Source organism: Gigantopelta aegis, unplaced genomic scaffold (genome assembly GCF_016097555.1).
Source record: "Gigantopelta aegis isolate Gae_Host unplaced genomic scaffold, Gae_host_genome ctg5650_pilon_pilon:::debris, whole genome shotgun sequence".
NCBI lineage: Eukaryota > Metazoa > Mollusca > Gastropoda > Neomphalida > Peltospiridae > Gigantopelta > Gigantopelta aegis.
In genome coordinates, this window is record NW_024534544.1 from 1 (window position 1) to 12,500 (window position 12,500).

General features: G+C 43.0%; 1 protein-coding gene across 2 annotated transcripts in view; it reads left to right on the forward strand.

Annotated features, from left to right (window-relative positions):
* Positions 1–1,335: 1,335 nt before the first annotated feature.
* The window catches only part of LOC121366427 (fucolectin-5-like), an 11,943-nt gene continuing 778 nt past the window's right edge, over positions 1,336–12,500 (forward strand). The window contains exons 1-3 of one of the 2 annotated variants that reach the window (XM_041490884.1): positions 1,336–1,410; positions 5,728–5,928; positions 8,366–8,605. In XM_041490884.1, the coding sequence (XP_041346818.1) occupies positions 1,356–1,410; positions 5,728–5,928; positions 8,366–8,605 (496 nt within the window). In that variant the 5' untranslated portion in view covers positions 1,336–1,355. Of the gene's footprint in view, positions 1,411–4,324; positions 4,452–5,727; positions 5,929–8,365; positions 8,606–12,500 lie in introns of those variants that run through there. The other variant, XM_041490883.1, reaches the window with a different exon arrangement.

Consider the following 12,500-nt stretch of genomic DNA (forward strand, 5'->3'; position numbering starts at 1 on the left):
CACAGACCCCCTCTATGTGGTGGATGGCAATCTGAATGGAATCCGCTATCTGAATGAGATTATCCGGCCGTTGGTTCTCCCAGGCCTTCAGCAGATTGGCGGCGGGGCAGTTCTGCAGGATGACAATGCCAGACCCCACCGCGCCAGGGTGGTAACGGACTTTCTCAGACAACAAGGTATCGCCAGGATGGATTGGCCAGCATATTCGCCTGACTTGGCCCCGATAGAGAACGCCTGGGGCGAATTAGGCAGGAGAGTTCGGGATACCATGCCCCTCCGGCCAACCTTCATGATCTGGGTCACTTCTTATGGCAGAGTGGCAGGCCATTCCCCAAGACTTCTTCAGACGTCTGATCAACAGCTATGAGGCAACGATGTGTTATATATATATATATATATATATATATATATATATATATATATATATATATATATTATATATACACATACATATACATATCACATACACATACACATACACATACACATACACACACACATATATATTATATATATATATATATATATATATATGTTTGATTTTTGTGTTTGTGTGTGTGTGTGTGTGTGTGTGATAGATATAGATATATATATATATATATATATATATATATAATATATATATATGTATATATGTATTATATAGTAGATATAGATAGATACATAGATAGATAAATATATAATATATATATATATATATATATATATATATTGTGGTGTGTGTGTGTGTGGTGTGTGTGTGTGTTATAGATGATTATATATATATATATATATATATATTCTATATATTATATGTATATATATGATAGTAATAGTGTAGTTATATATATATTTGATTAGATAGATAGATAGATGTAGTGATTATATATAACTATATATATATATATATATATATATATATATATATATTATATGTATGTATGTATATAGATAGATAGATAGATAGATAGATAGATAGACACACACACCATAAAAGACTAAACATTGCTATGACGGTATAACGGTTTCGGCGAATTTGAAGCTTCAAGTTTGAAATTGGCTAAATGATTTTAAATCAGCGGTCCAAGTCCCGTCGAAACTGAAACTGTCCTCTAATTTAAAACTGAGATTCAAATTAACGGCAAGCTTCAATTTGGCAGTTAACATGCCCTTTTCCCGTTAGTCATCCTGAAAATATTTCTGGATCTGCCCGCCCCTTACACTGAAAATTCCCAGTGCGAGACAAGGTCGACTAACATCACGTTTACGGGAGCGTTCATGAATAGTTTTCCTTCAAGCTTCCACAGTTGCAACATTTCAATTTTCTATTTGATCTGTTCGAGAGACGGAGAAGGCGAAAGAAGATTTGTGTTACGATGTTGAAATATGTTGGTGTTTGGATGATGACATTGTGTGTAGTACGACTTAATGGTACGTATAAGCTAAACTAAATACGGACAGACAGATAGATAGACGGATAGATAGACATATATAGAGATAGAGATAGAGATGAAATTAAAGTTATTTTTTGTTTAACGATATATCTAGAGTACATTGATTTATTAATCTTCGACTATTGGCTGTCAAACATTTGCTAATTTTGACATATAGCTGGGGCGTAGCCAGAGGAAAAAACGCCGATGCAAACGAAGACCTGTAAAATAAATATCAGTGACATGGGAAAAATAAATAAATCTGGGGAAATTCCACATGAGGCAAGCGCCTCGTCTGCCTCATGCTGGCTACGCCATTGTGTAGTCTTGGAGAGGAAACCCGCTAATTGATTTAAACAGGGATCTTTTATGTGCACCATCCCACAGATATATCAGTCGTGGTCCATAGACGTTTTGTTTGCTTTTGTGCGTTGTTGTTTTGTTTGGGGGGGGGGGAGGGGGTGTGTTTTGTTTTGTTGTGTTTTTTGCATGTGGTGGGGTGTACGTGTGTGTCGTGGCCTGTTATGTGGGTGTGTGTGTGGTGTGTGTGGTGTCTGTGTGCGCGCGCGTGGTGCGTCTACTATCTCTCTGGGGGGGTGTGGGGGGTGGATTTGGGGGAGTGTGGGTTAGGGGGGGGGGGGTGTGGGGGGGGGCAGTGTGGGGGGGGGGTGTGGGGTGGTGGTTGAGGCGGGGGAGGCGGTTGCACACGGTGGGCGTTGGGGGGGGGGTTGGAGGCGGGTTGACAGTTGGCATGGGGGGGTTGGGTGGTGTGTGGGGACGGGAGGTGGTAGGGGGGGGGGGGGGGTTCAGGTGGGCTAAGGGCGGCCGGGTGGGGGGGGGGGGGTGGGTGGGTGGGGCTTCGGGTGCGGGGGTCGGGGGTGTTTAGGGGGGGGGGGGGGTGGGGGTCTGAGGGGGTGTGCTAGGGGTGGTATGGTGTGGTGTGTGGATGATGTCGGGGGGTTGGTGGGTTGGGTTGCGGTTATATGCTGGACGGGGGTCAACTTAGGGTGGTGGGTGGACGCGGAGGGTGGTGCGAGGTGGGGCGGTTGGGGGGGTGTTTTCGCTGGGGGGGGGGGGGTGGCGATGGGTGGGTGGGGGCGCCGGGGGGGGGTGCGAGGTGTGGGGGGCGTTGAGGGGGGGGTGGTGGGGGGGGGGGGGGGTGTGGGGGTGGGGGGGCGGGGGGGGCGGGGGGGTGTGGCGGAAGGGTCGGGTGGGTGGGGGGCGAGTGGAGGTGTGTGTTGTCGGTTGTTGTGTGGGGGGGGGTGTTTTTGGGGTTGTGGGTACAGGGACGGCGGTGAGGAGTAGGAGGTTGGGGTGGTTGTGTCGACAGGTTAGTGAGTCCGTAGTGTGGGGTGGTGGGAGTATTGGGTTAGGGCGGCGGGCGGGTGGGCCGGGTGGGGGGTGGTTTCAGGTTAGGGGGGTGGGGGGGGGCGATGGTGGCATTCTATGGGGGTGGGTCGGGTGGGGGGGGCAGGGAGGGGGGTGGGTGTGTGGCGGGGGCGGGTCGTGGGCGGTGGGGTAGGCTGGGGTTGGTCTTGAGAGAGGGAAGGACTTGGGTTGGAGGGTGAGGGGGGGGGTGGGGGGGATCCGTGGGGGGGGGTCGGAGGAGGTTGGTCGGGGCCTCTTGGGGGGGTGGTGGACCGTGGTTGTGCTGCCGTGGGGGTAGGGGGGGAGTTGTGGGGGTGGGGTTGGAGGCGTGGATTGTAATGGTGGTCGTTTGTGAGAGGGCTGTCATTCGGGTGTGTTGTGGGGGTTTGGGGCAGGGGTGGGTGGGGGTGGGGGGGGGTGTGCGGGGGTCGTGATCGGGAGTGGGTGCGTGGAGCGAAGAAAGAAGCCCGACTATTTCGGGGGGTTCTGCTCCCATCGTAACTAGGTTGGGGTTGGTGTCAAAACCGGGGATTGTTTGCCTCTTTTGCACCATGCCTTGCTGGTGTTAAATAGCAGTGAATTTTCTTGCTTGTAATATTAGTTCCATCTCATCGCTAGAAAATATCATCGAATTTTGGATGCGAAATGTAGGGCTTTGTTTTCACTAGATTTTTCTGTTCTGGGACGGATGAAAATGGGCATATGTCGAAACATATGAAAGAATAGTTGGATGTTACTTGGATATTGCTTTAAACCACTTAATCACGTCTGACGTGTGTCCTCCACTGGGTTTGTTCTGGTTGTGTGTTTCAGAATCTTTCTGGTGATTCTCTCTAAGATTTTTTTTTGCTTATTATGCCAATTTCCGGGTTAGATGGCGTTTATTAGTCTACAGGTGGGGTTTATTGGGAAGTTTGGTTTGTGGTCTTTTAACGTAATAAATGTGGTCACTTTTTTGCTGTTGTATCTCAATGCGGTCTGCTAGATTTAGTTTTTTCTGCAATGTGTGTTTGTCTTTAGTGGTTATCTCTTGTTCTGAGTTCTGTGGCGCTGTTTTATATGCTTTGGTTGTGTTGCTATCCTAGTAGTCTGTTTGTAAGTGGGGGGTGTCTAGCTTGTAAAAGTTTGGTGGAACTTTAATCGGTTTTGTGGTTTGTGGTATGGATACATATACATATACCACATACACATACACATACACACACACACACATATATATATATATATATATATATATATATATATATATATATATATATATATATTTGTGTGTGTGGTGTGTGTGTGGTGTATGTGTGTTATATATATATAATATATATGTGTATGTAGAGATATATAGGAAACTGTCCTCTAATTTAAAACTGAGATTCAAATTAACGGCAAGCTTCAATTTGGCAGTTAACATGCCCTTTTCCCGTTAGTCACCCTGAACATATTTCTGGATCTGCCCGCCCCTAACACAGTGAACATTCCCAGTGCGAGTCACGGTCGACTAACATCACGTTTACGGGAGCGTTCATGAATAGTTTTCCTTCAAGCTTCTACAGTTGCAACATTTCAATTTTCTATTTGATCTGTTCGAGAGACGGAGAAGGCGAAAGAAGATTTGTGTTACGATGTTGAAATATGTTGGTGTTTGGATGATGACATTGTTTGTAGTACGACTTAATGGTACGTATAAGCTAAACTAAATACGGACAGACAGATAGATAGACGGATAGATAGACATATATAGAGATAGAGATAGAGATGAAATTAAAGTTATTTTGTGTTTAACGATATATCTAGAGTACATTGATTTATTAATCTTCGACTATTGGCTGTCAAACATTTGCTAATTTTGACATATAGCTGGGGCGTAGCCAGAGGAAAAAACGCCGATGCAAACCAAGACCTGTAAAATAAATATCAGTGACATGGGAAAAATAAATAAATCTGGGGAAATTCCACATGAGGCAAGCGCCTCGTCTGCCTCATGCTGGCTACGCCATTGTATAGTCTTAGAGAGGAAACCCGCTAATTGATTTAAACAGGGATCTTTTATGTGCACCATCCCACAGATATATCAGTCGTGGTCCACAGACGTTTTGTTTGCTTTTGTGTGTTGTTGTTTTGTTTGGGGGGGGGGGGTGTGTTTTTTTTTGTTTTTGTTTTGTTTTTTGTGCATGTGCGTGTGTGTACGTGTGTGTGTGGCCTGTTATGTGTGTGTGTGTGTGTGTGTGTGTGTGTGTGTCTGTGTGCGCGCGCGTGTGCGTCTCTCTCTCTCTCTCTCTCTCTCTCTCTCTCTCTCTCTCTCTCTCTCTCTCTCTGTGTGTGTGTGTGTGTGTGTGTGTGTGTGTGTGTGTGTGAGTGAGTGTGTGTCTGTGTATGTTTGTGTGTGTTTGTTTGGCTTGTGTGCGTGTGTGTGTGCGGCTTGTGTGTGTGTCTGCGTTTTTGTGTGTGTGTCTGTGTATGTCTCTCTCTCTGTGTCTGTGTGTGTGTGTGTCTGCGTTTGTGGTTGTGTGTGCCTGTGCATGTGTGTGCGTGTGCGTGTCTGTGTGTGTGTGTGTGTGTGTGTGTGTGCGTGTGTCTGTGTGTGAATGTGTGTGTGTGTGTGTGTGTGTGTCGTCTGTGTGTGAATGTGTGTGGCTTGTGTTTGTGTGTCTGTGTGTGTGTGGCTTGTGTGTGAGTGTATGTGTATGTGTCTATGTGTTTTTGTATGTACTTGTGTGTGTATGCGTGTCTGTGTGTGTATGTGCATGGTGTGCGCGCACATGAGTGCGTGTGTGAGTGCGCGTATTTGAGTGCGCGTATGTTTGTGTGCGTGTGTGTCAGTGTGTGTGCGTGTGTGTGTTGTGTGTGTACGCGCACGTGTATGTGTTTGCGCGCATGTGTGTGTGTGCGTGCGTGTGTGTGCTGAGGTTAATCATTCATTAATTTTCATCATATTGTTTGATTGGTTTTTCAGGAACGTTTTCAGATGTTGCTTTTCAAAAACCTGCCACCATGAGTACCGTTCATACCATAGCATCTGGTGCTGTGGATGGAGACACGGCCTCATGCGCAACAACGAAAAATGGCGACATGGAACAGTGGTGGATGGTGGATCTGCGTGGGTACTTTGACATACATGACGTCATCATCGCGAACTGTGACGATGAGTATTCGTGTAAGTGCTATATTTCAACAGCTACCGGTTTTAATCTTTTGTTCTTTCTTTTTTAAAGTAAAGGAAACAGATTTGGTAGTGTCAGGGTTGGGGACCGTGTTATCACTACTTTACAGGTTAGAAATTGTACATAATTAGTGTTTCTGCCAGAATGAACTTTTGGGGTATGGCGCTATGTAAGTGAATTACCCCGAAAGAAAATGGGTTAATTTTAGGGTTAGGGTTAAAACAAAAGCATACAATAATGATAAGAGTAATTAATTTGGTCAAAACGTTAACTTTAAAAACATAAAATGTGCACAAACGTTTGGGTTTTATAAATATATATATATAATATATACAATTTATATATATATATATATATATATATATATATATATACACTATTTTGTTAATTTACTCCCGATAATATGATTGACAGCTGATAATAGTCACTGATGCGCAGTATCCAATAGCAATTCAACCACGAATAAATTTATGAAGTAACTGATATGTACCACGCCCCATATAAATATAAATAGAAAACATCCAAATAACCATTCATACCACGAGTAAGTTTATGAAGTAACTGACAGGTGCCACGCCCCTAAATGATGTTGCATAACGCCATACGTATAAGAGGCAGGACGTAGCCCAGTGGTAAAGCGCTCGCTTGATGCGCGGTCGGTTTGGAATCGATCACCGTCGGTGGGCCCATTGGGCTATTTCTCGACACAGCCAGTGCACCACGACTGGTATATCAATGTGCTCTAGTGGTGTCGTTAAACAAAAACAAACAAACAAACAAACTTTGATAAATATAAGTAAGTTTAGCTGAAACGTTTCCTCAACGTCCTAGAAGCATCATGTACCCTCGTATTTGATCCTAATAGTGTGGTAGGCCTGCGGCAGAATTACCCATGACCTAAAACAAATTGATACACAAGGTTTTTGTTTGTTTGTTGTTGTTTTGTTTTGTTGTTGTTGTTTTGTTTTTTGTGTGGGGGTTTTTCTGTGAAGTATGAGACGACGACTGTAAACACAATAGTTCAGCACACATACCATTTTGTTAAAGTTACCGCATATTTCAATTCATTTATATTTCTTTTCGTGCTTATATCCAATTAAGGCTCGGAGTGGGTGGGGCCTGGCGCTATGTAACTGAATTACAACCAAAGGCAACACATGGTATGGGGGTGGGGGGTGGGGGTCTCTCCCCGAAAGAAAATGGGTTAATTTTAGGGTTAGGGTTAAAAAAATGCATACAATAATGATAAGAGTAATTAATTTTGTCAAAAAGTTAACTTTAAAAAATAAAATGTGCACAAACATTTGTGTATGACACCAAACCCGTTTTACCCTCTGGCAGAAACCCTGATAATAAATAAATTGAACATATATCTAGGTACATATATATAAATACTATTTTGTTAATTTACTCCCGATGATATGATTGACAGCTGATAATAGTCACTGATGCGCAGTATCCAATAGCAATTCAACCACGAATTAATTTATGAAGTAACTGATATGTACCACGTTCCATATAAATATAAATAGAAAACATCCAAGTAACCATTCATACCACGAGTAAGTTTATGAAGTAAGTGGCAGGTACCACGCCCCTAAATGATGTTGCATGACGCCATAAGCATAAGGGGCGGGGCGTAGCCCAGTGGTAAAGCGCTCGCTTGATGCGTGGTCGGTTTGGAATCGCTCACCGTCGGTGGGCCCATTGGGCTATTTCTCGCTACAGCCAGTGCACCACGACAGGTATATCAAAGGCCGTGGTATGTGCTATCCTGTCTATGGGATGGTACCCATAAAAGATCCCTAGCTACTAATGGAAAAATGCAGCGGGCTTCCTCTCTAAGACTAAATATCAAAATTACCATGTGTTTGACATTCAATAGCCGATGACTAATAAATCAATGTGCTCTAGTGGTGTCGTTAGACAAAAACAAACAAACTTTGATAAGTATAAGAAAGTTTAGCTGAAACGTGTTCTCAACGTCCTAGAAACATCATGTGCCCTCGTATTTGAATTACATATGACCAAAAAGAAAATGATAAACAAGGTTTTAGTTTGTTAACGTTACCGCATATTTCAATTCATTTATATTTCTTTTCGTGCTTATATACAATTATGGTTCGGGCGCGGGACGTAGCTAAGTGGAACAGCGCTCGCCTGAGATACGCGATCGATCTAAATTCGATTCCCCCCGGTGGGCCCATGGGCTATTTCTCGTACCAGGCAGGCAGTGCTCCACGACTGGTGTAACAAAGGCCGTGGTATGTACTATCTTGTCTATAATACATGACGTCACCATCACGAAAACGGCAGACAGATTCTGTAAGCACAACTCTCAATAAGCATATGGCAGAATTCTTACTACTGCTTAAGATGTCATTTAACAATAAACTATTTCGTTCTTTAAAATATGAATTTATGTTGCAGGGCTGTATCTACACAGCTTCACCATTGACGTGTTTAAGGAGAATCCAATAGGCTGTGCAGGCGCCAACCCAATCCAGTGCTACAACCGCACCGACCTACTGGGGCGTGATGAGACTGTACAGTTTAAATGTCGCTCGCCCGTGATTGGTCGGTTCGTCCGTATTAAGAAGTGGAGAATGATGAGCGAGTCTGAAACACTGATACTCTGTGATGTTCAGGTTCTTGGCACAAGGGCGACAGGTTAGTTAGTATGACCGGCCTCGGTGGTGTCGTGGTTAGGCCATCGGACATAAGGCTGATATTTACTGGGTTCACAGCCCGGTATCGGTGTTGCGAAATATATCCGCCCTCCCCCCCCCCCCCCCCCCCCCCCCCCCCTAGAAAATCGCCGACCGGCGATTCTATTTCGAAATAAAATCGCCCCCGAATAGGGGTTAGGGTTAGGATTAGTATTAGGGTTAGGGTTAGGGCTAGGGTTTGGACTAGGGCTGGGGGGGGGAGGGGGTTATTTCGTGGGTCGGGGCGATTCTATTTCAAGAGGAGGGGTTTATTTTGAAATAGTATCGCCGGAGGGTGGGGAGAACATTTTGAGTGAGCGATTCATTTTGTGATACCGGCTATTCTATTCCGTAAGACCACTACACACTCTTGTCTCTCTCTCACTAACCACTAACAAGTCTAACCCGCTGTACTAGACAGAAAGAGGTGTATGCCCATGATAGCGTGCTTGAACCTTAATTGGATTATAAGCACGAAAATAAGTTGAAATGAAATGAAATAGTATGTTTGGTTGGTTGTCTGGTTAGTTGGTTGTCTGGTTGGTTGGTTGTCTGGTTTGTTGGTTTGTCTGTTAGCTGGTTGGTTGATTGTCTGGTGGCTGGTTGTTGGTTGGTTGTCTGGTTAGTTGGTTGTCTGGTTAGTTGGTTGATTGTCTGGTTGGTTGTTGCTGGTTGTTGTCTGGTGTTGTTGTCCTGTTGGTTTGGTTTGTTGATTGGTTGATTGTCTGGCTAGTTTGTTGGGTGGCTGGATGTGGTAGTGGATGGGTGTTGGTTGGTTGTTAGGTTGGTTGATAGGTGGTAGTAGATGAGTGGTTGGTTGGTTGTGGTTGGTTGGCTGGTCTGGTTTGTTATTTGGTTGGTTCTCTGCCTGGTTTTGTTAGGTGGTTGGGTGGGGTATTTGGTGGATGAGTGTTAGGTGGTTGGTTGGATGTATGGTTGGTTGTTGGTTGGTTTGTTGGGCGGTTGTGTAGTTAGTTTGTTGGACGATTGTCTAGTTAGTTGGTGTGTTGGGCGGTTGGTTCGTTGGCTGGTTGGTTTGTTGGTTTATTGGACGGGCGGGTAGGTGGGTGGTTGGTGTGTTGGTTTATTGAACGAGCAGGTAGGTTGGTTTTTGTTTGGTCGGTTGGCTTTTAAACATATATGTCTTTTAGGCAACATGCAGTGTCGGTAGTCTGTTGCTAAAAACAATGTTTTACTCTTTTTACTTACATATCAATAAAATAATAATAGTAATTATTATTATTATTATTATTATTATTATTATTATTATTGTCATTAGAACAAAAATAATAAATCACGAAAAGGCAATACATTTTTAGCGTCGGCCTTTTTTTTTCAAGGTATGGTTAGGTTCCCGGAAGCACAATTGTTTGTTTCTTTATTTTCTTCTGTTTATCCTTTTTTCGGCTTGGTTCCTTTCATTCTTACACCTGACATATTCCAAGGTAAGGCGTAGGTTAGTTATGTGTTTGCACAATTGCTTGTCTGTTGTCCGTGTGTGCGTTCGTGTGTGTACATTCGTCCTTCGTTTGTTGCATTATTATTTTTTAAATATTAATAATAAAATGAAACAAAATTAAATAAATAAAAAGTATAATAATAATATACTTTCGTTACTTCGTTTTATTAACGTTATAGGAATTCATTTCTCGGTCCAACCTATGCACCACAACTGGTACATCAAATGCCGTGGTATGTGCTATCGTGTCTATGAGATTGTGCATATGAACGATCCCTTGCTTCTAATCGAAAAGAGTAGCCCATGACGTGGCGACAGCAGGTTTCCTCTTTCAATATCTGTGTGGTCCTTCACCATATGTCAGATGCCATATAACCGTAAAATAGCATGTGTTGAGTGCGTCGTTAAATAAACCATTTCCTTCCTTCCTTTTCAGCCAGTGCACCACGACTGGTACATCAAAGGCCGTGGTATGTGCTATCCTGTCTATGGGATGGTGCATATAAAAGATCCCTTGCTGCTAATCGAAAAGAGTAGCCCATGAAGTCGCGACAGTGGGATTCCTCCTTCAATATCTGTGTGGTTCTTAACCATATGTCTGACACCATATAACCGTAAATAAAATGTGTTGAGTGCGTCGTTAAATAAAACATTTCCTTCCTTCCTTCCTTATAGGAATTCATATTCTAATATAACGAATGTTTACCAGCATAAACCATTTTCGTATTTTCTACTGTCCATACCATTTACTACATTTGCACCTATAATATAATAATACAGCTGAAAAATCAATGGTTGTATTGTTTAACTACACCACTAAAGCACATATATTTATTAATCATCGGCTATTGGATGTCAAACATTTGATAATTTTGACATATAGTCTTAGTGAGGAAACCGCTACTTTTTCCATTAGTAGCAAGTGAGCTTTTATATGTATCATCCCTCAGACAGGACAGCACATTCCACGGCTTCTGATATGAGCCGAGAATGTGTATTTATTCACGCTGGAGGTGTGCTTCTATTTTATATTACTAAATGAGGTCATGGTAAGGTGAGAATGTGTGTTTATTAACATTGCAGATGTGTTTGTATTTTACATTACTAAATGAGGTTATTGTGAGGAGAGAATGTGTGTCTATTCATACTGGACATGTGTCTGTATTTTACATTCCAAAATGAGGTTATGTGAGGCAATCATGTGTTGATTCATACTGATGATGTGTTTGTGTTTCACATTACTAAATGAGGTTATGTGAGGCAATCATGTGTTGATTCATACTGACGATGTGTTTGTGTTTCACATTACTAAATGAGGTTATGTGAGGCAATCATGTGTTGATTCATACTGATGATGTGTTTGTGTTTCACATTACTAAATGAGGCTGTGATGAGGCAATAATGTGTTTATTCACATTGGAGATGTGTTTTCATTTTACATTACTACATGAGGTTATTGTGAGACAATAATGTGTTTATGCACATTGGAGATGTGTTTGCATTTTACATTACAAAATGAGGTTATGGTGAGGTGAGAATGTGTGTTTATTCGCGCTTTTCATTCATTCATTCATTCATTCATTCATTCATTTATTTCAACTTATTTTCGTGCTTCGATCCAATTAAGGTTCAATCACGCTCTCCTGGGCACACACCTCAACTATCTGGCTGTCTGTCCAGGACAGTAGGTTGGTTGTCGTTAGTCGTTAGTGGTTAGTGAGAGAGAAGAGGGCGTAGTGGTTTTACACCTACCCATTTAGCCCTTAAGAACTCGCTCTGGGTTGGAGCCGGTACCGGGCTGCGAACCCTGTACCTACCACTCTTATGTTCGATGGCTTAACCACAACACCACCGAGGCCGGTGACCAGATCAAGTTTGACTTCAGTAGTCGTTTATACAAGGGACATAACTCAGACAAAACATAATTTATCCCATGTTTGACATAGTTATGGCCCTTGAACTTAGGAGATTTGTGTGGCCCAGCAGAGGACCTGTATTGCTTTAGCAGTACTCTTAGAATGTTTGTTGGATTTTACAACCCTATAATACATTTAAATTGTACTGGTCATATACGTGTAAATTTATAAATACTGTCATGTAGGAGTAAATATAATCAAGTTCTGAAAACATAAAGAACACAGTAGGTTAGTTCTTAGTTGTTAGTCAGTGGCGGATCCAGAAAATCCATTGGGGGGGGGGGGGGGCAGTGACATGAGGTCGGATGCCAAGGGAACTTTGGGGGAGGTTTGGAGGGGGCATCGACAAAAAAATTAAAAATTAATATATAATAAAATTATAACTATTGCACCCCCCCCCCCCCCCCCCCCCCCCCCCCCCCCGATTCGTCGCTGTTAGTAGTTAGTGAGAGAGAAGTCAGTGTAGTGGCCTTACACCTACA